At 44.8% G+C, this 27,153-nt stretch overlaps 5 protein-coding genes across 5 annotated transcripts; 2 read left to right on the top strand and 3 right to left on the bottom strand.

Moving 5' to 3' along the window:
• Nucleotides 1-355: 355 nt before the first annotated feature.
• LOC138935252 (uncharacterized) lies at nt 356-1,111 on the bottom strand. Its single transcript, XM_070299704.1, has 2 exons — nt 900-1,111; nt 356-770 (listed from the first exon to the last, which is right to left on the bottom strand). The coding sequence occupies exons 1-2, from the start codon at nt 1,109-1,111 to the stop codon at nt 356-358; spliced, it is 627 nt and encodes a 208-aa protein (XP_070155805.1).
• A 7,647-nt stretch (nt 1,112-8,758) lies between these two features.
• Nucleotides 8,759-10,156, top strand: LOC138935251 (uncharacterized). The gene has a single exon (XM_070299703.1). It carries the CDS (start codon nt 8,759-8,761, stop codon nt 10,154-10,156), a length of 1,398 nt encoding a protein of 465 aa, XP_070155804.1.
• Nucleotides 10,157-12,996: 2,840 nt separating this feature from the next.
• On the bottom strand, nt 12,997-13,806 carry LOC138935249 (tropomyosin-like). The gene has a single exon (XM_070299702.1). It carries the CDS (start codon nt 13,804-13,806, stop codon nt 12,997-12,999), a length of 810 nt encoding a protein of 269 aa, XP_070155803.1.
• Nucleotides 13,807-18,319: 4,513 nt separating this feature from the next.
• On the top strand, nt 18,320-19,540 carry LOC138935248 (uncharacterized). The gene has a single exon (XM_070299701.1). The coding sequence runs from the start codon at nt 18,320-18,322 to the stop codon at nt 19,538-19,540; it is 1,221 nt and encodes a 406-aa protein (XP_070155802.1).
• Nucleotides 19,541-23,706: 4,166 nt separating this feature from the next.
• Nucleotides 23,707-24,474, bottom strand: LOC138935247 (interstitial collagenase-like). Its single transcript, XM_070299700.1, has one exon. The coding sequence runs from the start codon at nt 24,472-24,474 to the stop codon at nt 23,707-23,709; it is 768 nt and encodes a 255-aa protein (XP_070155801.1).
• Nucleotides 24,475-27,153: the final 2,679 nt, after the last annotated feature.

Genomic DNA, 27,153 nt, shown 5'->3' with positions numbered 1-27,153 from the left:
GTACTTAGACTTGTTTTTCCGTCTAACAGGACTCCTTTTTGTAGATCTGGCAGCAAGTGATAATACGTCAAGAAGTCGGCCCCGATGATGGGTGTTGTGACATTGGCGATGACAAAACGCCACGGGAATAGCCGTCGTAGTCCTAACTCCGGTTGGATAGTTATCCAACCATACATTGTAATAATGGAGCCATTCGCTGCGAATAGCTCGTAATTTGTTGATGTGATTTGTCCTGTTAACATCGAGCGGGGATATACGCTAACGTCGGATCCTGTGTCTACCAGGAAACGTTTCTTGGTTCTTTGGCATGTTACATAGAGGCGTCGGGGTCTTTGGGCGGGTCGGCTGGCCTCCATCAGTGACTGCCCTGGTCTTTTTCCGATTGGAATGCGCAAGGCGGCGTGCATTTCTGGGCCTTATCCCTGAACCTATTGTGGTAAAAGCAGTTTCTTTTATCGTAGTCTCGGCTCTGGCTACGGGTTCGGCTACCTTTCCGGTCGTGCTTTTTGTCTCTTAATCTTCCTCGAGAGAGGTGTGTCATGAGAGTAGCGACCTTCTTAGATAAGGCTTGAATTTGTGCTTCAAGCGTTTCTCTGGGTGCCGTTGTTGCTGCGACAACTGTTCTGGATGTCATTTCGTGTATTCGGTCAGCTTGCTCGGCCACGTCGTTCAGGCAATCCTCTGTTCGTGTGGCTAAGATCATTTGAGTTTGACGAGGAACCCCCCTAACCATAAGGTGCGCAATAGCGAATCCGGTACATTGTCTGCAGCTAGCGTACGTAGGTGTCTCAAGAACTGCGAGTTTCCGGTCTCCTATTTCTAATAATTCGAGGAGCTGTCGAATACGCTGCTCTTGAGAAACTGATAATCTCTGGACAAGTGCCCTCTTGATGACTTACTTGTTCGCTTCAGGAGGATGTATGATAATGTCTTTGACCTCTCTTATCTGGCGCGAATCTAATTGCGACAATACGTACGAGTATTCCGTGGTTTCTTGGGTGATTCCACTCAGAATGAATTGACCTTCCAGCTGGGCGAACCATAGTTCCGGTTCGTCGTTCCAAAAGGGAGGTATTTTTATAGGCAAGCTTGTTGATGACGTTCTCTCCATTAGCGTTATGGTTTCTACCGTCGAGATCACCAATTTGTGGGTAAGGTATGAGGAATAGATCTATCGCTTCAGGATTCGCTGTAGGATACTACCCAACTTATCCTACTTGAAGGTAGACGAATGAACGAGTCGGTTTTTTTAAACATACTATCATACATTTATTCTTTCAACGATAATTAATACATTAACAACGGAGGTTGCGGTTGTACGCATATGTTTTATTGTTATTAAATAAGAGCCTCCGTTTGCCCCCGCGACTTTTGGTTTGTGTCGCCGCGTCTACGTAGTTTTTGAACGGGCTCGTTTGCGTGGTGATGCTCTCCTTCTTAGGCGTCCTACGTAGTGGCGAAATCAGCGGCGGGGAGTACCAAAAAATCGGAGGTGTGATACTCCGTGGCCGCTCGATGTCAGGGGTTACTGGCCGATCCCTTCTAATTATCGAACAGGAGCTAACGGGGCTGGTTTTTGGCGGGCTGGCGCCGAAGAGCTCCCGTAGCCGGGCTTTTATCTTTTTTTTTTCTTCGGGGGCTCCCCGGGAGGTGATTCCGCTCGGTTAGCGGCAACGGGGCTCCTGTGGTTGGTGGTTTGTCCCTGGCGTTTGGCGATCGAGCGCCCGAAGCCGGAGATGATTGAGCGCTTGGAGTTGGAGGCGTCCGAGCGCCTGAGAATGAAGGCGGCCGTGCGCCTGTGGCTGGAGGCGGCCGTTTGCCTGTGACTGGAGGCGGCTGAGCGACTATGGCTGGAGGCGACTTGGCGCCTGATCTCCTTCGTTTGGCCGAGGTTTGACTCAACAGTGTTGGGCGAGTCTTGCGCCGTCGAGTTATTTTGGCCAAAGTTGGCAGCGTACTAGCGCTCTGATGTCAAGATATCTTGATGGTGGTAATTAACGACTAGCGCCGTTAATTACTTCCAACGTTTTTTATAGCGACTTTCGCTTATAAGGTTGGCGGCTGGCGCCAAGAATTTTCTTCGTGACTCGTGCTTTCTCCGCAGGGGGTCTGACTTATATTTCGGCCGGATGGCTTTTCACTTACGAGTTGGCCCAGGCGCCTTGCGTCGCCACACGGAGCCGCCCGCAACACGCGGATGGGCGAGCGCTTTCGAGAAACGCTAAAATCCGAGCGCTTTCGAGAAACTCAGACATTCGAGCGCTTTCGAGAAACTCTTAAATTTTGTGAATATCGCGCTGCCGTAATTTTTGTGATTGCAGTAGGCCACCACAATGATCTAGCTCTTCTCTACTCATACTTGTGGTTAGGACAGATGGGATTTCGTGTATCTCCAACCAGACCTGCATAGCCCTTATCAGGGCACTTGCAATCTACTGAACTCAGCTAGGTTGATGAAAGTAAGGGTCAGATTCTCCTCCATTGTTTGATTATCCAAGGATGATATTCTGTCTACAGTTCTTCTGTTAACTATCCATGCTGCTAGCTTCCGTGCTGTCTATACAGCATAGGATACATATTCAATAACTTGCTGATGTAGAGGGTATCGTTCGTAGACATTCTTATGACGAAGTGTTTCAATAGTAAGACCAGTGTATACACCCTTGTAGGCAACATGTGGTAGATTAAATATCTCAGGGGGTATTACTCACGTACAGCTTGAGCAGGTAAACACAAGACCTGTATGAGGTGTCGTGCGCAATCCTAACTCTGTCCTATGGGACAAAACAGAAAGGCCATATAGGAAACAACTCTGAAAGCAAATGGTATAGTTGATGCCCCCTTTGGCGTACTCTAGGGCTGTGTCGGATGTTATACTGTAAAAGCTTGAATGGTTGAGGTTCTGGTTTGCCATACCGCCTCTTCTAAGGGCAGGACACGGCAACCGATGTGCCAGGGCGCCCGAATAAACTCTTTTGGTGTATTTTTGTAGCTCTTCTATTGTTACGGTAGTCTTTTCTTTTATCAATGTTTCTATTAAGTTAGTCAATGTTTCATTGCCCTTCAGCCAACCATGCAACTCCATCAGTTGTTTTATATTATAAACCATGCTACCTACTTCTACCAGTTGTAGGGTAGCCCTCTTAGCTCTTAATTGTGTCAGTGATCCAAAGTATGGTGTGTATCTGCCTCTTGTAGTGGGTTTGTGCGCCATGCTTGGTTGTTCTGTTATGAGTATTGCACGATTACTTTGATCGGGCGTTAGGCTGTCCCAATTTAAGAGTGTTGTTTGTTCTTGCTGGGGAGGCATTGTTATGCCCTCTATTTGTGTCTGCCATGCCCTTTCTCTCAGCAGTTGTGTATATGTGGTGATGCATACTGCCTCCTTTACAGCATCACAGGATGGGTCTTCTCCCTTCTGCTGAAGATAACGTTCATACTGTTTCTCCAAATTATGTACAGCTCTTATAATTTCAGCTTCGTCACTCCAACTTTGAAAGGCTACTTGCTGTATGGGCCTGGTGTTTGCAAACATGCTGGTCCACTTCTCTTGTAGCCGTATATTAGGCGTAAAGTTTATTTAGAAGTTTAGGGTTACAGAGTGTTATAGAAGACAAATCCCTTATCAATGTATCATGAGCCGCATCGGTGTCTAAGGTGAAAAGGGCCTTCACATCTTTATTAATTATTAGTGTCATTAGACTCTTTTTGATTTCCCTTTTGATATAGTTCTCAGGCTGCAAAGGTATGTCTAGAGGTATGCTTTGAGGGTCCTTTATGAGAGAAAGGAAGTCTCTGTGCTGACCAGGAGTAAGGGTTGCTATTCTTCTCATTTGCTTAGAGAGTAGTGGATCATTTAGTGCAGTTCTGACTAAATGTAGGTTCGTGCTAAGGGTGTCTTGTACAGCTCTTGTGCAAAATTGACTATATATGGTGGTGGGATAACCCCCTAAACTCCTTGTTAAAAGTAATAGACTGCAGGTATATTCCCATGGTTCCTTCTTCATCCATGGGTTGGTATCCCATAAATGTAGTGATGCCTCTACAATAGTGCAAAAGTATGCTGCCATAGGTGTAGTGTCCTCAGCTGCAGCTGCTGTGCCTGTTGAGAAAATACTGGCTATCTCGCTGTTTAAGGGAGGTATAACTTGGTTAACTTCACTAACAACTCTTGTTATTCTTTTAGAGCAGCTACTCACCTGTGCACCATTATAATGGTATTTTCTTGAATATTCAAAGAGATTCCTGAAATACCATGTCTCCTCTAGTTTTATAACTATTTGTGCTTTTTCACACAACTCTTTTAGCACTCTTAGATAGTGTTTTATATAGTCATCCATTGATTGGCCCTTTTGGGTAAGAAAATCTCCTGGGGGTATCCTTAGAAGAATGACTTGATTATCCCCTTGTCCCAGCAAAGAGGCAGACGTGCCACATCTCCAAGAGGCAAGAAGGATGATAAGAATGGTGGCCAAGGTCCATCCCTTTTGTCTCTGGCCCTCCAGCCAAGCTTCCGGTGCATAGTAACAGCGTGGACCCTTCTCTGGGTCACCTGTTGGTTTTTGTTTAGGTGGTTTAAACCTATCCTGAAATAAGAACACAGATATCATGGGAAAGAGATATGTTAAGGAGAAAATGCCATTTAAACCATAAAGATTATCTAATTCTTCAAACAAAGGTGTTATCAACTCATAGCGGAAGTTAGTGCACCAAGATGAAGAGTCCAGCACTATGAAAACATACGTTTTTCCTTCTAAGTGAATGATGGGTGTGTTCATTCGTAGGATTGTGCGTATTAGCTGCTCTTCACTCATAGTCGTAGATTGATGTTTAACATAAAGAATCTGCTATGTTCTTTTCAGTGGAGGTCTGGTACAATCTCATCTCAAAACACATTTTTCCATAAAATCTTGCATCCTCATCCTTGAACTCCCGTTCCTTTGGTACAGCTACCATAACTCTCCAGGCTAGGAGTACATTACCTTCTTGAAGCATGTCTATCACTTCTTTTACTGTTATCGTATCCTGTTTTAGATAATGCACTACTATACTTTTAGAGGAAGGGGGCGGACCCTGTGGGAAGAATCCCCAGTTGGTCCGGTGGACCTGTTTGTCATATTCATGTATCCATTGTGCACGACTAGGGATAATGGATTTATCAGATAATAAATCAGTCATATCTACATGGTAGTCAAAATCTAGGTTCTTGTTGAGGTGAACCATCTTGAAGTCCTCATTCGTCAAGGGGTGTCTCCTATTTTCGTATTTTTACCCGTGCTGATCGGCGATTGGTGAGTTCGATATTAGTTCAAAAGTTCTTTAAACATTAGCCTTTCCGGAGGAACCTCGCGCACATGATCTGATTAGAAAAGGGTCTTACTTCCTTATAATTATTTTTGTCAACGTTGATGCAGCTGTGTTTATTACTTGTCCGTTAGAAAATTATTATCAGTATTAATGCAGCTGAGTTTATTAAACATTTCGTTAAAAGTACTTGTTATCTCGTTGTTCTTCCGCCGGAAATTCTATTGCAAGGGGTAGCTGTTATTTTTTATTTATCTCAAGACCAGCATGGTTTCCATCACCGATTTTCTTGCGTCTTACCCACGGATACTCGTGAATATTGTTACTGACAAATGACAGTGTTTAAAAGAAACGTATGGCACAAGATGCTTTGCTTATTGAACGGTTCGTTTTTATCACCAACTGACGATCATTACCGCAACGTCGCGGAAGAAAGGAATCGTGGAGTCGCAGGACGTAACACTCCATTCCGTCAGTATACCGCAATGTAATCTATATAAAGTGATACTTAAATAATTTTTCTCTCTTTATATTTTCATTGCATGATTTATATACATAATCATTTTTATATAAACAAGTTGTATTATAAACCATTACAAAAATGTTAGTTATTTTATGAAAGGTGAAATTACCCTAACCTAACTATGATTAATTTTTTAATAAAATTATTAAATAAATATAAAATTAGTCAATTATTAGAAAACTTATAGATAAATATATTTATCTGCAAAATAATATATTTACTTATTAGGATCCTTAATCCGTTTTATTAATTTAAAAAACTTAAACCTTACATAATTATATTTGATGTATGTATTATATAAATGTGTCCTCATTGACAAGTTATGGAATGTCGCTAAGTGGGTAGCGAGACTTCCAAAACTCGCCGTTAACGTTGCGACAATTTTCGGAACTTAACAATTTGACTTAACAAGAAATGTTGGTAACTGCTCGGTATAGAATAGCACTCAACAAAGATTGTCGATAAGTACAGATAACGATAGCGACATTCGTTGCTAAGGTGTTAGAGAATCCCGCTACAGGTATGGCCTAAACTGTAAGACGCTATAGGGCTTATAGCCCGTTCGGTATAACTTTCTGCTGCCATCTGTATTGCGCGCAGCGGTTGTCTTGTTATAGCTAGCTGTAAGGCTGGTCGAAGAGTTACGAGGGTTTTATGAGTCAAGATAGAAGGCGTAAAGGGTTTTGCTAGAACTGGTCGTTATTTTTATTAACAAACAGTATTTGTATCACAACTGTATCACTTTAACAATTGGATCTCGCGTATTAAATACTTAACAAACGTTCACGCGAATCGCGAGGAAGAACGCACGGAAGAATAAGTAAACGCATCAAAGTTGGAACACGAGTCGCGTCTCAACTCGTTCTTCCGTATCTTAACAAATAATGGTTGCATCGCAACACAAACATAGGTTGCTAAGTGATTAGCAAATGAAAGCGCTGTTGTCGAGTTGGCAAGCAACGAGACAACCGTTGCGCGCGCAAAACAGATGGTAGTAAAAAGTTATGCTGAACGGGCCATAAGCCCCATAGCGTATGGCTTCGGTCATACCTGACCTAGTCATTCGTCCCAAATGATTTATTTTACAATAATATATAATTAATATTAAAGATTATAAAGATTTAACCAATCAAACATAATCAATATCTTAACTTATTATAATATACATAATTAAAAGTCTGTACTAAATTTCAATTAAGAAGAATCTTTGATACTTAATTCTAACGCCAAATATAATTAATTAATACAATATAAAGTGTCTTTGGTATGAGTATTTAAGATAAACGCAATCTAACACGATGTTGAACAAAATATCTTAGGAACGCAAGTAGGTAATCTAGGCCGTCTCTAACTCACGGCTCCATGAGTGCGAGAGAGAGGTACCCATAAAAGAAAAAGAGATAGCGAACGCTTGTAGGCAAATGCGGGGGGGAGTTCGGGTCGGGGGAAGCCGGGGGGCGGAGCATCAGGGGGGTACATAGGGAGAGGGGGAAGCGTGTCGCCGAAAGTGCTCAAGAGATGGCGCTCGGCTCGATTGAGGCCACGCTTCCTCCTCTCCCTACGTACCCCCCTGATCCTCCCCACCGGCTCCCCCTGATCCTCCCCACCGGCTCCCCCGACCCGAACTCTCCCCCACCCCACGTGGTTGCTAACAAAGTGTTCGTTGTCTCTCGTTCTCCAAGGGTACCTCTCTCTCGCACTCATAGAGCCGTGAGTTAGAGACGGCCTACACAATTTCTTTCACTCGCGAGGATGAGCGATCGACACGTTCGGCGTATCCGCGACGACTGACCGTTCTACGGCGCGGCTAAGTTATTAAATTCTCTTCTATATTTTCCCGCGCGAAGCGTTTCTCCCGGCGCGACTCGACCTTGACGCGACTTGTTCCAAGGGGGCGATGACGATCTTTCGCGCTGCTACTTTAGCTTCGCTGGAGGAGTTTCAAGAGCGTGATAGCGGATGGGCGTTATCGCGAATTCTAAATTTAACGGTGAATGTGAATAAATATAATTCTATGCACGCTGGATATCACATTCAGATACCGCGAGAGATTGCGTTGAAGAAAGCGGTGGTTAACGTGCGATCTGCGGATAACGCGTGTTTCGCGTGGGCGATAGTTGCCGCTCTATATCTGGTCGAGAAAAACACGGAGAGAAGCTCGCGGTATCCTCAGTACTCGACGGTGCTGAATCTGGAGGGTGTCGAGTTTCCCATGAGTTTAAACAGAATTACTAGATTCGAGCGTATTAATGATATATCTATTAATGTGTATACCGTTCGGGATAAAAAGGACGGAAAAGGTAGCTGCCGTATCGTTCCTCTGCGTCTCACCGGTGATAAGAAGGACAGACACATTAATTTACTGTATCTGAGCGATACGACGCAACGAGATAATACGACGCATTTCGCATGGATTAAGAATTTGTCTCGACTCATCGGATCGCAACTGAGCAATAGGCAACATAAAGCGCATATATGCGATCGGTGAGTACGAATTAAAAAAGTTGTCGCGTAGTGTGAATAATATACGCGATTTAAAAAATGTGTTTTATGTTACAGATGCATGCATTATTTTCGAACGAGCGATAAATTATTGGCTCACAGCGCGGATTGTGGAAGGATGAATGAGTGCGCTATAGTTCTTCCTACCGAAGATGACAAATGGTTAGAATTTCGCAATTACTGTAGAAAGGAGAGACTTCCATTCGTGGTGTACGCCGATCTCGAATGCGCGCTGGAGAAGAAAGAGGAGAAGAGAACGCCGAACACGTCTATCGTTCAGCATCACAAAGTCTATAGCGCCGGATATTACGCGCGATCGTTAGCTCGACTTACAGAGCTTATCGCGGCGAGGATTGCGTATCGTGGTTCGTTAAAGAATTGCACGATCTAGCGCTTCGCGCGAAGAATATTCTCAACACCGATGCGCCTATGACGGATCTTACACTGGACGAGTGGGAGAGATTCATAGGCGCGACGCACTATAGCATATGCGTGAGACCGTTCGAATCGGAAGACGCTCGCGTGCGCGATCACTGTCATCTAACCGGACGGTATAGAGGTCCGGCGCATTCGAATTGTAATTTAAATTATAAGGAGACTTATGTAATTCCTATATTCTTTCACAATTTATCGGGCTACGACGCGAATTTCATTATTAAAGATGTGGCTAACGCTTTTCCCGGCAGCATCGAGTTATTGCCGCTAACGAAGGAAATGTATATCTCTTTCACGAAGAACGTTGAGGATGCATCGAACGAGGGATGGGTCGGGAAACGCCTGAAATTGCGCTTCGTGGATTCTTTCAAGTTTCTAAGCGCGAGTCTCGAAAAATTGGCGTCGTATCTTGACAAGAGCGAGCTGAGAATCGCGCGTTCGGAATTTTCCGATCTTGACGACGCTGATTTCGAGCTTCTCGCGCGAAAAGGCGTGTTTCCTTATGAGTACGTTGACGACGTTGATAAATTACTAGAGACTCGTCTACCACCGCGCGAGGCTTTCCATAGTTCGCTGATCGGTGACGCGATATCCGAGAGCGATTACGCGCGCGCGATAAGAGTCTGGGAGCGATTTCGCGTCGAGACGTTGGGCGACTATAGCGATTTGTATTTAAAAACCGATGTTCTTTTATTAGCCGATGTCTTCGAAAATTTTCGCGACGCGTGTATGAGAAGTTATAATTTAGATCCCGCATACTATTATACATTACCTGGATATACGTGGGACGCTATGTTAAAGCACACGGGTATTCGATTCGAGTTATTAACTGATATCGATATGGTAATGTTCGTGGAACGCGGGATACGCGGCGGGCTAAGTCAATGTTCCAATAGGTACGCGCGCGCTAATAACAAGTATTTGCAGACTTACGATTCTTCGGAACCGTCTTCTTATTTTATGTATTTCGATATAAATAATTTATACGGATGGGCGATGTGTCAATCTTTACCTTACGAAGATTTTCGATGGGTCGACGATGTCACGAGTATCAACTTAATGTCCGTGACATCAAACTCGCCTATCGGTTATATTCTAGAGGTCGACCTTGCGTATCCGCCTAATCTTCACGATTCTCACGCTGACTTGCCATTCTGCCCGACGCGCGATAAGCCGCCCGGAAAACGCGACGAGAAACTTCTCGCCACGCTGCGCGATAAGAGTCGTTACGTAATATATTATCGCAATTTGCAGCAATGCATTCGACACGGATTACGCGTTACGAGAATACACAGAATATTACAATTCGCGCAATCTTCATGGTTGTGCGGATACATCGAATTAAATACGCGACTACGAATTCGAGAAAAATCTTTACAAATTGATGAATAACGCCGTGTTCGGTAAGACTATGGAGAATGTGCGCAATCACTCGGATGTCCGGCTCGTGACTCGATGGGACGGGCGATACGGCGCGGAGGCGATGATCGCGAAGCCGAACTTTCACAGTAGAAGCGTCTTCGCGGAGAATCTCGTAGCCGTGGAATTGTGCAAACTCGAGGTTAAGTTTAACAAACCGATTTATGTGGGTATGTGTATTCTCGATGTGTCTAAGATTCGTTTATACGAATTTCACTACGAGTATATGCTACCGTTGTATCGAGATAAATGTAAAATAATGTATACTGATACGGATAGCCTCATTTATTACATCGCGTGCGAGGATGTGTATGAAGATATGAAGCGCGACATTAACAGATTTGATACGAGCGATTACGCGGTGGATAATGCGTATGGTATGTCTCTAGCTAATAAAAAAATACCTGGTGCTATGAAGGACGAGAATGCCGGCGCGATTATGATGGAATTCGTCGGGCTTAGAGCGAAGATGTACGCGCTACGAGTCGAAGGTAGAAACGATACGAAAAGAATTAAGGGTGTTAAGAGCGGCGTCGTCGCGAGAACGATAACGTTCGAAGATTACGCGCGCTGTCTTCGACGAAGAATCGAGATGAGGCGCGAACAATTTTGCATAAGATCTAAGTTACACGAGGTGTATACGGTGTCGGAATTGAAAATTGCGCTTAGCCCACATGACGATAAACGATATGTGATATCCGGAACTACGGATACTTTACCGTGGGGGCATTATAAAATACCGCGGTAAGGAGCGAGGAAAACGTCGTATATTGAGAATGTAATAAATAATATTTGCGTTTAATATAGTTTATTTTAATATAGCTTGATTTAATAAAATACTCCGAGAGCGCGATATAAGAGAATAACGAGCGCATGTCTCGCGAAAATCGCGAGAATATTTATAAACGAACGCGAGGATCGAACTCGCGGAATCGCGTTTTTTCGCGAATGCTTTGTAATTTCGCGAGACGCGCGTTCGCCATTCTATTTACGACGCTCTCGGAGACGCTTTTTAAAATGTTCAAACTTTCAACTTATTGTTAATATAAATAATATATAGTATATTTTATAAACAATATTTACTTTAATAAAATATTTCGAGATAAAAATAACAAAGACGGAATACGCGAAGGTATGAAATACTCGATTTTTTCGAGTATTTTCACATCTTTAAAAATGACAAAGACGGAATACGCGAAGGTATAAAATACTCGATTTTTTCGAGTATTTTCACATCTTTAAAAATTGTGGAAATTTCCTAGCTGTTCTATTTTTAATATTCGCGTTTAATATTCGCGTTTCAGCGCGAAAGAGAAAACGCAGGACGCGGCGGTCGCGTAGCGGCGCGAGAAAGAATCTATATGGAGCGCGAGAGAGAACCCATATGAAATGCGAGAAGGATGGACGTATTATAAAAAATCGTGGAAATCGCCGCTCTGTTTAATTCGCGGCGAATCTAAACCCAGATTTGGTAAGTTACTCCAAATTTTGACTGGAAAAATTTACCAAATCTAAGTCAAGATTTGTCACAAGTTAGACAGAGCGACGATTTCCATGATCTCTGTATTATGTTCTCGGAAGCATATATATATATCGAGCAAGGCAAAAAAAGGTAACCGCGAGATACGACGTTCGCTTAACGACGCAATGAAGAATTCATATAAAGCGAGAGAAAGAGTCCGTATAAAGCGCGAAAGAGAAAACGCAGGACGCGGCGGCCGCGTAGCGGCGCGAGAAAGAACCTGTATGGAGCGCGAGAGAGAATCCGTATAGAACGCGATAATTTCATGATAATTTTTATTTTTCTAACGAATAATTTTATTTAATATATGTAGTTTTATTTAATATATGTAGTTGTATTTAATATATGTAATTTTATTTAATAAAAATACATTTTTATCATAATACAGTCGTTTTATTTATCCAAGAATTGTGAACTCGTCCATTCCCAACCATTTCACGTAAACTTTGTTGCCTCTTCGACGCAGCACCTTTTCCACGAGATACACGTCGGGATCATTGACGCGCAGCAACTCGTGCTCGTAAAATCCTCCGGCGATCGGTTCGCCGCGCGAATCCTTCAGCAGATACGTTACGGGATTAGTTCGTTGTATCTTGGCTATTCGAAAAATTTCGGTGGTCCAGTTAGGTGTGAAGCCTTTCTCGAAGATCGTCTTAAACTTGCTGACGCGTACCGGATCGGCTATTTTGTATTTCGCCGGAGTTGCGATTTTTATATTGCTATATACCGTATTTAAAAGTTTCTCGGCGATTGCTGGAGTCACGTCGACGGGTCTCATACCTATAGTGCGATGTTTTCGCGCGTTATATTCCTCGACGAGTCGAGGTAATTTGTCGATCCACTTATACGTTCCGTTCAGCGTGAAGTACTTCCACATAGAGTTTTTAAGCGTACGATTGAATCGTTCGACTATCGACGCCTTCATCACCAAGTACGTCGAGTAATGATTCACTCCGCGCTTCTTCGCGAATTTTTTCACCTCAGCGTTGTAGAATTCCTTTCCTTTGTCGGTCTGCAGATTTTTCGGACACCGCTTAGAGTCTCGCACTATCTTAGATAACGCTCGGGTAACCTCGTTCGCGCTCTTGCTTTTAAGCGGTACGGCCCAAGCGTATTTGCTTAACGCGTCGATAACGGTGAGTATGTAGTTGTGGCCTTTGTTGAGTCTCGCGTAAGGACACATCTCGACCACATCCGCTTGCCATAGATCGTCGTACCCGCGTATCACGACGCGGAAAGTTTCTTCTCGCGGGCGCGTGCAATTCCTCGACTAGTCTTCGTTTTTCGGTGCTCATAATTCTCTTTTCTTTCTCTCAAGGATGACGTTGGGCGGGATCTCTCTCTCGAGCGGCTCGCCGCTCCGAGTATCGCTGCTAGTCTCGCGAATTTTCGCTAATTCTGTTACTCTCCCCGATAGCTCGTCCGCGTCTCTCTTTAATCGCGATGTTGAATTTTCCAATTCTCGTATTTTCACCGCGGAATTCGCCGCGACGCGCGATTTTTGGGTTAGTTCCTGTATTATTTTACCCTGATTGAACAGTATTTTACGGTCGCTCGCGCTTTTCGTCGAAGACTCCACGGCATTGAACGATATCATATTTTTTGCGGCATCGATTTGATCGCTTAAACTGTTAATTCGTTTATCCAAAGCATCGATCCGTTTACCTAGAGCGTTAGCGTTAGATTCTGTTCTCGAAACGGAATTTTCCACAGCGTCTATCCGTTTACTTCGAACGTCGTCGCGCGCTTCGATCTTGGAAGCAAAACTTTCCGCGGCGTCTATTCGTTTACCCAGAGCGTTATCGAGCTGGGTGAGCCTCGTGAATAATAGAATGACGCCTTTCCCTGCCTCGTCCGCGTCTTTTCTCAATTGCGATGTAATTCCTTCAACGTAGCTTTTGCTCGTCGCGTCGGTGTCCTCCTCCGGCTTAGCCAGACGCTTTATCTTGCGCTCTCTCGCGTCGTACTCGACGGAAGAGCTTAGGCACAGCGCGTTATCGCGCACGTAATTTCGCAGAGACTCGATAGCCGGACGTAGTCTTCCGGTTTTCGCGTCATAGCCACGGTTTTTTAAAGGCGTGCCGAATTTGCTCACGGACATCGCGAATTCCGCGCACGACTGCGGCGATCGTCGATGCGACGATTCGATTTATACTATCGCTCCCGTTTCGCGAAGCTCCTCGATTATCGATAGAATCTCGTTTTCGTGAGCGTTGTTGGCAGCTCGACGCGAAGCGTCCAGCAATCGCAGACGATCCACTAATTCGTTTGGATCGTCCCAATGAATGTAATCGATTCTATTATTCGTGACTCGCATGGTTGACGGTACGCGACCCGCGCCCATCTTTTTCGCGCTGCTGCCGTGAATAAGCGGAGCGATAACGAACTTGTATTTATATCCCTTATTTCCTAAAACAGATTTTTTAGCGTCATGGTCGCGTTTATGAGCGTTCGTTGTTAACAATATACTTTTGCATATTAATTTATCTTTTTCCGTATATATGAGACTATCAGGATTTTTCATAAAGATTAATTCGTATAAACCGGGGGTACCGATGTATTTAGTTTCATCTATAAGTATAGAGTCATTCGCGTCTACATCGAATTGCCTATTGCCAAGCATCGCACCTTTCGCGCTAATGTACACTCCGTAAACGTGATCGATCTCATTCGGCGCTTCTCCACCGAGAAGAGCCCCCATGTATTTTCGTCCCAACGGTCCTAGCCGACCGTGCGACATTTCACGATCTTGAGAAGTTCGCGAAGTTTGCCTAACGGGCGTTTCAAACGTTGAGGACGACTAGAGAATCTCGGGTTCGAACGTTTCCTCTTCAGTTTCGTCCCGCGCGAATGGATCTCTCTCGATAGGATACACATTTAACGGAGTAGAAGTGGCGTCTAATCGTCGTCGCGCTCGTATTCGTTTCACTTTAGGTTTTTTCCAAGTAGGAGTCAACTCTTCCTCCTTCCATTTTTTCTCATTCCATTTTTCCTCGACGCTCGTCGTTACGGGCGAAGCGTCGATCGCGTCTCGCTTTATCGTTTCGCGTTTAATTTCGTCTCGCTCGGCGCGCTCAGCGATGCGTCGCAGCGGTTCGACGATTGGCTTGAAACGGCTCTCCATCGCGATCTCGTTCTCCATTTTGCCGGTCTTTAACGCTCTGTTTTTTACGAATCGATGCGCGCGTTTTAGCGATCTCTTTCGCCGTTTTCTCTAGTTCACCGATATCCGTCGCAGCCATCGTGATTAATAAATCGGTTCTTCTCGCTCGCGGGAGGGAGAGCGATCGACGCGTTCGACGTATTCGCGACGACTGATCGCTCTACGGTATGGCGAAATCGTTAAACCCTCGCCTATATCTGCCGGCGCTAAGCGCGCTATCTTTATCGATCACTAGGAAACCATATTTATATCGCCAACACGCGCGACATAGCGCGTGAAAATTCTCGTACGACATATCTGTGTTCACGTGATCGTTTTGAGCGTGACGCAAATTAGTGCCATCTTGCTTAAAAAGAATCAACAAATTCGCGTTATCCCGAATCAAATGCTTTGGTATTTTAGCGTACGTTTGACACAGATAGAAGCAATCGATGTTCGAGTGTCGGCCCATAGCGAAGTACTCTCTAATAGTATTCTGTTTGTCGCACGCTACGTCGTCGAATACGAATATAGAATTCGGGAGCGCTTCGCTAGGCGAAATAACATCAGAGTAATCGGAAAATGTGAAATAACCTATATTTTCCATCGGTGCCAATAAATTCTCTAAATACTGATATTTAAGCTGTTGCAATGACTTCGAGTAAACGTAAACGTTTTCGAAGCGTACTCCGTATGGGCTTTCCAATAAACTTATCAGCGCGTTCGTTTTACCGCAATTAGGGGAACCGCAAATGAGGCAGCGAATAGCGCTCGGTAATAGACGACCGTGTCTGCGCGCTTCTTCCGACGGTCGCGCCCTACCATCGAGATTCGTCACCCTTATCGCGATCGGCTGCCGCACGAAGCGCATTCCTCTCGCTGCGCGCGTGCGCGGTACACTCGCGCGAGGCAGGGCGAGATCTTTTTATTTATATACGAATAGATCACCGCCGATCGCGCAGTAGCGAATCGCGCGCGATGAATCGAGATGATTATCTTACTAGTAGACGGTGACGATATTCTCGATTTTACCACCGATCAATTGCGGTTTATTCCGAAAGTAATCTTACTAAAGCATTTTGGTCGCTATGTGGAACGATTGTGGGAGAAACTGTCCGAACATATAAGAGTGGATCCAGAGGTGCGGCGCTACCGTCGATGCCTGGTGGAGCATTACAATCGTCCCTGGCAACGAATGCACATCGACGGCCCGGCGCCGCTCGTTAAAGATTGCGGCGAATGCAATTCGCGAAGCGGCGGTACAGTGTAATCGGTGATATTAGCGGCGCTGGCTTATTAAATAAAGCGATAAATGCGCTCCCCTTTGAATTACACATACCCGGATATCAATTTTGCGGGCCAGGTACTCGTCTCGCGAAACGACTCGCGCGAGGCGATCGAGGCATCAATCCTCTGGACGCGGCCTGCCGCGAGCACGATATCGCGTACTCGCGGAGCGGCGATCTCGCCGATCGACACGCCGCCGACCGCGCGCTCGCTGAGAGAGCGCGCGAGCGCGTTGCGGCCAAAAACTCGACTCTCGGCGAGAGAACCGCCGCGACGGCTGTATGGATAGCTATGAAATCGAAAACAAAACTTGGAATGGGCGCGACGAGAATCAAGAGGAAGAAGAGCAAAAGGAGGACGACCGCTACGAGGAAAAGAACGCTTCCGATAGCGAAACGCGGCGGCTTTTTACCCCTGCTGCCGTTATTGGGAGCTCTCGGTTCTTTGGCTGGAAGAGCGGCGGGAATCGCGAAAGCGGTGAACGATCGCAAAGCGGCGCGACGACAGCTGGAGGAATTGCAGCGTCACGATCGCGCAATGGAGGGTCGTGGTTTATACCTCGCATCATACAAGCGTGGAAGTGGCGCGTCCGCGACGAGAAGAAGAGGAAGAGCTAAAAAAAAACTTCGCGTAAACAGACGCTAGGAATTCTCCCATCCGTTGGAGTAACGACGAACGAACAGTTAAATCGCGCGGCGATACTTTCGCGCGTGCCTCACTTTAGAGGCGTGTTTATGCGCGACGCGCTTCCATCGCGGGCGCGCCGCGATGAGAGCGGCATTGTGAATTTAGATGACGCATCCGGCCCGGGTACTCATTGGGTGGCATATGCGAAAAAAGGGGGCGACGCGATCTATTACGACGGTTTCGGCAATCTTCGTCCTCCGCGCGAAATCGCGCGTTATCTCGGGCGCGATGCGAATATTCGATACAATCGTCGCTCTGAGCAAACGCGCGATCAGAATATCTGTGGACAATTGAGTCTTCGTCCTCCGCGCGAAATCGCGCGTTATCTCGGGCGCGATGCGAATATTCGATACAATCGTCGCTCTGAGCAAACGCGCGATCAGAATATCTGTGGACAATTGAGTCTTCGATTTCTTCGGGGGGTCGATTGGAGGAATCGCGCGCTATAATATCGACCGTCGCTCGTCGATTGAGCGCAGTTCGACTATTCTCGTCAATCATGTCGCTAACTCTTACTCTTTTCGGACGAAGCAGCATTCTCGCGGCGAGTTACTTTCCGCCTCTGGATTTAAACGACGACGATTACGAGTTAGGTTTAACTAATTTCGAGACTTATAACACGATACCGAATGTAAATTCCACGAATAATAAATTTTACTTCGACGACAACGACGAGGTTATCGCGATTCCAGTGGGATCTTACGAGTTAAGCGCTATAAGCGCGTATCTAAGAGCCGCGATTCATAGCAAACGACGAGCGAGAGAGTAGATACGAGAGCGCGAGAACGAGGAACCGGAAACGAGCGATGACGATTATATATACAGCGTCGGCGACGACCGCGACGACTATTTCGAAGACGATAACAACGGTGATAAGAGTGAAAATTCTATAACGCTTCGCGGTAATGATAACACTATGAAAAGCGAGATTAAGTGCGCGTATCGAGTAAATTTCACAAAACCCGATAATATCGGTTCGCTATTGGGTTTCTCGTCTCGCGTGTTACAACCGAATAAATGGTACGCGTCCGATAAGCCGATAAATATTATGGCTATTAATCTTATTAGAGTAGAGTGCAATGTCACGACAGGGGCTTATCACAATAACAAATCCGCGCATACTATACACGAGTTCGCGCCTAATGTTCCACCCGGATATAAAGTGTCGGAGATTCCAGCGCAGATCATTTACCTTCCGATCATCGTGCGGACTATTACTGATATAAATGTGCGTGTCGTGGATCAGAACGGAAAACTAATCGATTTTCGCGGCGAAGAGATTACGGTTCGTCTGCACGTGCGGCGAAGACGATAGAAAGGCGCGCGATACTCGTAGTGAACGGATCGAATGCGAGAAACGCGCCCATCGTCGCTATCGCATCGCCCCTAGACGTGAAAAAGAGAAAGAAAAAAGGAGGAAGGTTAACCGCCTCTAACGCGGCTTTCCTGCGCTCTTTGGGCTTCGTCGTACCAAGAACTGTTTCTCCATAAAAGCAGAATGTGCGACATTCTAAGCATCGGCGGGGAGCCGATTTTCGACGATCATATCGTCAAGATCGAAACTCACACATACAATCCTTATGCCAATACTACGTTTGGGAATAGCGATGAGATACGAATTCCTATACAACAGCAAGATCTGTACACATTACCATGCGATAGTTTTCTCTACATAGAAGGTAGACTCGAGTCTAAAGAGTCGCCGAGTGCGCAAGAGGAAACCACGGTGACGAGGCTAGTGAACAATTGCGCGGCGTTTATGTTCGAGGAGATTCGCTACGAGCTCGATGGTGTGGAAATCGATCGAAGCAGAAATGTTGGGATAACGAGCACGATTAAGAATTACGTGTCGCTGTCAGTCGAAAAAGGCAAGATATTAAAGAACGCCGGATGGGACTTATCAGCGGCAACTCATTCGTCGATCAACGATTTCAACTTTTGCGTACCTCTCAGCGTGTTATTAGGTTTTTGCGAGGATTACAAGCGTGTCGTGATCAACGCGCGACACGAACTTATTCTGATACGAGCACGTAATGATAATAATTGTATCATATCGCGCGAAACGCAAGAGCCTAAAATCGTTTTATTAAAGATACAGTGGCGAATGCCTCATATAGTGTTAAACGATATTAATAAATTAAGGTTATTGCGCACGTTGGATAGCGGACGATATCTGAGCGTCGCTTTTCGCTCGTGGGATCTCTACGAGTTTCCGCTTTTACAGAGCACGACTAAACATTCGTGGGCTGTCAAAGCGGCGACGCAACTCGAAAAACCGCGATACGTTATCTTCGCGCTACAGTCCGGAAAGAAGAACGTTCTATCCGAGGAGCCTTCTCTATTCGACGATTGCAAACTAACTAATGTCAAACTGTATCTTAATTCCGATTTTTATCCTTACGATGATATGAATTTAGATTTCGATAAGCGCAAAGTCGCAGTACTATACGATATGTACTCGAAATTTCGAAGAACGTACTACGGATGCGAGAATGACGAAGCGCTCTTAAATCTGAATAAATTTTTATTCTACGGCCCGCTCGTTGTCATCGATTGTTCTCGACAAAACGAATCGATTAAAAGCGCCACCGTGGACGTTCGCATAGAGTTCGATTGCAAGGAGAACATTCCCTCTAATACCACAGCTTACTGTCTTATCATTCACGATCGAGTGGTGGAGTACAATCCGCTCACCAACATTGTGCGCAGAATCGTATAAGCGCGATGATATTCAAAATATGAAGAGAGAATAATAGAGGCGCGCATTTCGAGTACCGCTAATAACGACGATGGACGCACCGATCTTCGTCGATCTTCAAGGTTTCGTAGTTAACGAGAAATTCGTCGCGAAAGAAATAGCCGTGTTAAGAAATGGCGCGGAATTGACGCATCACATCTTTCGCCCACCGATGTCTTGGGATCTGCTAACGAGAGCAGAAAAATCGCGAGCGTGTTGGTTGACATCTAATCATCATCAATTAAAGTGGAATGACGGACACGCGAATTACGGGTCGATGAAAAGACTCGTTCGGGACGCCATATGCCGAGAATCTAGCCCCGATTCAACGATAAGAATCTATGTCAAAGGTCACGAAAAGAAAAAATGGCTGATCGAGATCTTAGGAAATATCGCCGACGATCGCGACGTAGCTGTCTTCGTCGAGACTATCGACGTTGATTACAAGGATATCGAACGTTTGGAAACTCTAAACGCTTCGCGGGCCTTTCGTTGCGGATATCACGCGAAGAATTGCGCGTTAGAGAACGTTTGTAAATTGCACGATTGGTGGTTCGAACGACGCGATCATTTGCGTAATATGTGTGATTGATTCTATATTATATTACTTTATATCTACTCGTTCGTATTATAAATTATATCGAATTATTGTATATTATGCATCATCATATATTATATAGTATATATTATATAGCATATCGAGTCAATTATTTAATCTATAAATTTAATTATATTTTAAGCTTTATATAATGTATCGAATTTATTATCAATTATATAACCTATAAATTTAATCATTTATTTTAAGCTTTAATAAATGTATTCGTCATACTGTCGCAAAATACACGCTATACGAACGAACCGCGTTTTTCTTTTATCGCGGTCGCGTATCCTTTCCCACGATAATAGCTTACGCATCTTCTATTTTATAGATGTCCGTCAGAAAAGTGTTCGATTATCTAACTGACTAGTATTATTATAATAAAATTAAAATAAATCTATTTTATTTTATATTAAACGTATATTTTTGTAAATAAATTTATCTTTACATATTAAACGAATATTATTTTTATCGCGAGCGCGTATCATTTCGCGATAAGAGAGCGCCAACGCTTACTAAGAAAGGTGCGAAAGAAGGATGGCGCGAGAACGAGAGGATATCGAAGAAGGAAAGAGAAGCGAAAAGAATCGACGTTTCGTTTAATATATAGCATTTATTCATAAAGAATCGCATTTTATAAATGCGTTCGTGCGATACACGAAATATATAAGTATAAACAAAAATCAAATTTTATTAATGTGTAAAGTTACAGCTCGAAGAACGGCTGCGATTCGGGCTCGTAACCCTCTAATTGTACACTCGTCGGCGATTTATTCTCGTCGTCCGTCGACGATTCAGCCTCGTTTTCCATCGGCTGCGATTCGGGTTCCTCGCCGATTAACTGCGATTCGAACTCCTCGCCGATTGGCCGCGATTCGGGCTCCTCGCTGATTGGCCGCGATTCGGGCTCCTCGTCGATCGGTGACGCGACGACTCGCCGTCTATCTTCGCGTTCGTGAAGCATGTCGATTAATTCGGGGATGGCGAAGTCGCGATCGCCAAACTCGAATTGCTCGGGGGCTAGCGCAACGTCGCGCAACGCGCTGTGCACGCTCTGCGCCTGCGCGAGCATAGTCCTCGTCTTCGTTAATAAATTATAAAACGATTCTCGCACCGTTCTTATACAATCTTCTATCTGTTGTCAGTAGGATAGTAAGGCCGGTTCTGGCTCAGTTTTGTGTGAGTGTGAGAGAGAGGGTATCGTTGGGGAGTAAGAGAGAGAGATAGTTTCGGAGCAGTTTGTGGGCGCCCGAGGGATGGAGAGCGGGCTGGGCAGGTGCATGAGGGGGGGGTAAGTAGGGTGAAAGGGGAAGCGCGGTCGGGGGGAAGCGGTGGGTACGAGTCGCCGAGAGCGCTCGAGAGATGGCGTTCGGGGGTGGCGGTTCCTCCCGATTCGCGACCTTGACGCGACTCGCGCTTCTAGCGCGCGGTCCGCCGTCGCGATTCTTTAGGGGGGCGCGCCGCTTCTAGCGCGCGATCCGCGAGCGGGCGGCGGGCGCCCGGCGTCGAGGGGCGGGGGATCGTCGGTGGGCGGTCGAGCGGACGGAGGAGCGTCCCTCGTCGCTCTCCTCCTCTCGAGGCGCGCGTTAGCGCGAGCGCGCTCGTCGCTTTAGCGAAATGGCGAATCTTCGAAAGGTCGTGAAATAAAGAGATATCGTCGTTCTAGCGAAAGAGGAGAGGTGTTTTTATTGTTTTCTTTTACAAATTTTTTAATATATTAATAATACGACGATACGAGTACGCGAGCGAGCGTATCACGATTCTCCGAAGAGCAGAGCCTGCAGTTCGCAATCGATTATATCGTTGCGGTCGAAGTTATCGCTCTCGCGTATCATCGCGGGAATAAGCGCCTTATCGCGAGCGCCTGCCGCGATGTCGAGGAAACGAATTAGCTTGTTGTCCACGCGCGCGGTTAAACCGCTTAAAGATGCAACGATGCGGTTGACGCAAAGTTCCAGATTTAATATATTTACGACGGTGTTCTTCGATACGGCTAGGCGAATTTTAGGCGTTTCGAGACGAAGTATTCGGAGATTGTTGAGTTTGCCGAATCGTAGCGTCAATTGTCCGATGTGTATTGGCGTCGGGCGCGCCTCGTCGCGCTCGTCGGAGCGAAAGTGCGACAGGAGCGTGGGTCGTAGATCGAGCAGTTCCTTCCACGTATCCGGCGTTAGCGAGATCTCTTTGCCGTGACAATCTCCGAGGACGATTTCTACGAAAGAGGGTCGGCTGACGTTAACGCTAATTTCCAGATGTTTATATGCGGTTTTGGTCAATGGATAGCGTCTTCCTAAGATTCTGAGCGGTCGCGCGATCGAGACGTCCGCGTCGTGTCTTGGCGTTCGATCGCGATCTCGTCTAAAAAATAGATATAAGCGATGAGAGAAACGGTGTTAGCGAATTATTAGTTCGAATAAATGTTCGATAGTCTTACCCATTGTCCATTTTAGCTTTTTTAGCGTATTCCGCGCTATCTTTGCGGTCTCGTTCGGTTAGTCTCGATCGATCGTCGAATGAGTGTTGCTGCTGCGGTTGCCCCCCCATTGTCGCGTACATTGTCGCTCGTTTTTTCTCGTTTGTTCTTTTTCGCGCGTTAGCTTCGGTGTTCTCCGTCAATAATGAAGCGCTTAATGGATGGACGGTCTTTATATACTCGCGTAGAGATCGCTTCTTCCCCTTTCGCGCGTTTTCTCTTATATATTCTATTTTTAAAAAATAACGGTAGGGTCGCTGTAGTCGTTCTCATCGTCGATTCTCTCTTTTTCGATCGTGTCGCTGAGACGATAGACGCGACTAAGTAGATCGCGCAATTGCCTTAGCAGTCCATCCGTAGGACATTCGATGCCGAGCGCGTGTAGATCGAAAGGACCCGCCGAGGTTACGGTATTTGTAAATTCGTTGAAGGCGTAGAACTGACGTTTGGCGAAGAAATATAGATTGCCATCGATGTATCGGAAGGTCGACATTATCGCGGACGGAATTCCGGGAAATATATCTTTTAATGGAGCGTGTCTAATGACTATCATGTGACACTCGTCGATTTCCGCGACTTTATCATCGTCGTATATAGCGTAGGTTCGTCCCGTGTGCGTATTTATCGCCGCGTTGATTTTAACGTTTCGGGGAAGTCCGATATCGTGGAGATATCTCGGCCAGCCCGATTTTAGTTTAAGACTGGGATATTCCGCGAGGTAGATCGAATCGTTCGCGAATAGCGCGAGATCGCCCGAGGGTCTTCGATACGCGGCGGATAGACGCGTGAAATTCGCCGGTAGAAACGTCGCGTAATCCGTGAGCGTCATGGGTCTACCGTAACGCTTTTCGGTCATGTCGACCGACCATATGTTGCGGCGATTAGCTATATATAATCGATGATTCATTATTAGCGCGGCGTCCACGCGTCGTAATGCGCAGAGATCCGCGCGCGCTGGGTCGGTCGGCGCGACGCTCGTCGTCGCGGGCGCCGCGGTGGTCGCGGGAGTCGCCGTTGGATAGTTTCCGTCGTCGTGAGATCCGTACAGATTCTGTATAGCGAGAATGTCTTCTATGCTCAACTTAACTGGAAACTGGTCTCGATATCGGGTATATACGGGAACATTATACAGTCATTGCGCATACTATGCTGTAGACCCAATGCGTGGCCGATCTCATGCGTTAGCGTTTGTAGCAGATGATGCGTGTCGGGAGGATTTTTGTTTAGATACACGTGCCATGGTTCGGAATCGTCGACGTGTATCTCCGATGTGAAGTCGGTTGTTCCAGAGGGAAAAAACGCGTGAGCTAGGGCTCCTCCCGGACCGTCGAAGGCTGCCGGGCAAATACCGACGTTTCGACGATTCGCGTAAGTGTGCGCGCCCGTTCGATACGATATTGATATATCGGGGTGTAACGGGTCGCGTGCGAAAGTTAGCGATGAGTTCGCCGCCCATAACGCGAATGCAGTTTCGGCCGTTCGCGAGATTTCTTCGCTAGCCATCTGAAAATTCCATGCGAGACGCGTCTTCGGCCATTTTCGCGCGATCGGGCTATACGCGCGATCGGGAATATCTGCGAGACCGCATCTCGGTTTACGCATAAGGTGAAGCGTAACGGCGTTTAACGCGCCGTTTCCCGATAATTGATAATATTCTTGAAACAGCGATAGCGCGCGACGCAGAGATGTCGCGTTATCGGACGACAGTGATTCTCCATCGTCTTTTAGAAAACCGTATACGCGCAGAAAACGAAGCGCCTCGATTCTTTCCGAGTCGAAGGGCGCGGCGACCGTCGTAGCGACGAGCATCGTCGCTAGAGTGAGAACCGTCCTCGTGTTAGTCATCGCGCGAAACGGGAAAAACGCGGTAAACTGTTGAGAGACGCCGAGCGCGATTGATTCGCGCGTTCCGCGAGACGCCTATTTTTATCGGTGACGAATAATGTGGGTGGGTGGGGAGAGGGAGAAGGAAACGCGTTTCTTTCGACGTCGAACGTTTGGAATGCGCGTTATCTAGCGGACGCGCTCGAGTTCCTCTTTTGTTTTTTCTATTTTATTATTCGTTTGTCCTCTAAGAAGGACATTCGATGAGCGATTAAAGATATCCCTTTCAACGATGCGCGTTATCTAACGGATGTTTTCGACATTCGATGAGCGATTAAAGATATCTCTTTCAACGATGCGCGTTATCTAACGGATGTTTTCTGTTATTTTTATTATTCGTTTGTCTTCTAAGAGCGATTAGAGATATCTCCTTCCGGTAATGATAAATTAGAGATATCTCCTTCCGGTAACGATAAATTAGAGATACCTTTAAATATCCCTAGATACTTTTTTCCGGCGATGATGATCTCATTGTTCGCAAGGTATTCGGAATGCGCATTATCTAACGGATGTTTTTTGTTATTCCTATTTTTATTATTCGTTTGTCCTCTAAAAAGGACACTCGATGAGCGAGTAGAGATATCTCCTTTCCGGCAACGAAACGGTCGCGGAAGGAAGATGCGGCGCGATCGATAAATTGTACCGCAACATCCCGCGCGTCGATCTTTATAAAACGCGAGATCGTTTCGAGAAGCGTTAAAGTATTCTCGCTCGTGAGATAACGAAGCGCGAAACGACGGAACGTGAAGTGACGAGAATTAAAATCGGTCGTGAACTGTTCGATATGGAACGAATCGAACAGATCATTAACGCGGCCGATTATATTAATGTAAACGGGGATTTAATCGCGATAAAATCCTATGTTCTGGGAGACCTCGCTACGGATTTGCGTGTGGAAGCGCAAGATGTTATCGATAATAGTCCGGATTCGTTTAGACTCGCTTTTCAGTTAAACGAAGACGTAGATATCGCACGTTTAATATAAGTATCTAATTGAAATTATAATAAATTATAATAAATTATAACAAATTATAATAAATTATAATAAATTATAATAAATTTTATTAATTTTTACTTTTATTAATTTTTACTTTTATTAATTTTTACTTTTATTAATTTTTACTTTTGTATTTTAGACAAGAAATAGAGAGCTGTGTAAAAACAGCGCGAGAATCGCTCTATGATTTAATAAATAGAATGAGAACTATGCTCGCACAAGCGCAAAGCGTTCATAGCGCATTGCGCGACGCTCGTCGATGCGGCGAGCGCGATTTCGCCGTTCCCGAAGTTAGGCGAGTCGTCGCATCACAGATCGATGAGGAGCCCTTCGCCGTTCCCGAAGTTAGGCGAGTCGTCGCATCACAGATCGATGAGGAGCCCGAATCGCGACCGATCGGCGAACTCGAATTACGATCAATGGAGGACGAGGCCGAATCGGCGACGGTCAACGAGGGTAAATCGCGGGCGAATGTACAATTAGCGAACTATGTGCCCGAATCGCAACCGTTCGACACGGAGTAATTTTACGCGTTAATAAAGCGCATTTGTAAGATATAATTTTTATGAATAAATGTTATACATTAAGCGAAACGTTGATTCTTTACGCTTTTCTTTTCTTCTTCCGTATCCTCTCGTTCTCGCGCTTCTCGTAATAACCATCTGTGTCCGTATTAAGTATATTTAAATAGTATATTTAAATAGTATATTTAAATAGTATATTTAAATAGTATATTTAAATAGATTTAAATAGATTTAAAATTTCTATAATTAAGTTTATTATGCGATCGCGATAAAATAATATCTATGGACAGTTATAAATTTATAATTAAGTTTGTTACGCGACCGCGATAAAGGATGCGACTGCGATAAAGAAAAAACGCGGTTTTTTCGAGTAACGTATATTTTGCAACAATATATAACATATTTATGATTAAACTTATAGATTATATAATTGACTTAATACATTATAATTATATTTAAAATTTAAAATATATAATTAATTTGATACATTATAACTTAAATTAAAATTTCTATAATTAAGTTTATTATGCGATCGCGATAAAATAATATCTATGGACAGTTATAAATTTATAATTAAATTTGTTACGCGACCGCGATAAAGAAAAAACGCGGTTTTTTCGTGTAACGTATATTTTGCAACAATATATAACATATTTATGATTAAACTTATAGATTATATAATTGACTTAATACATTATAATTATATTTAAAATTTAAAATATATAATTAATTTGATACATTATAACTTAAATTTATATAACTTAAATTTATATAACTTAAATTTATATAACTTAAATTTATATAACTTAAATTTATATAACTTAAATTTATATAATTTAAATTTATATAACTTAAATTTATATAACTTAAATTTATATAAAATCAATCGCTCATATTGCGCAAACGATCGCGTCGCTCAAACCACCAATCGTGCAATTTACACGCGTTTTCTAACGCGCAATTTTTCGCGTGGTATCCGCAATGAAAGGCCCGCGAAGCGTTCAGAGTCTCCAGACGTTCGATGTCTTCGTAATCGGCGTCGATAGTCTCGACAGAAACGGCTATATCGCGATCGTCGGCGACGTTTCCTAAGATCTCGATTAACCACTTCTTCTTCTC

Source organism: Polyergus mexicanus, unplaced genomic scaffold (genome assembly GCF_030449975.1).
Source record: "Polyergus mexicanus isolate NDT 795.1 unplaced genomic scaffold, iyPolMexi1.0 SCAF_8, whole genome shotgun sequence".
In the NCBI taxonomy this organism is placed as follows: Eukaryota; Metazoa; Arthropoda; class Insecta; order Hymenoptera; family Formicidae; genus Polyergus; species Polyergus mexicanus.
The sequence above is the reverse complement of the archived record's forward strand: the minus strand, read 5'-3'. Positions and strand labels throughout refer to the sequence as shown.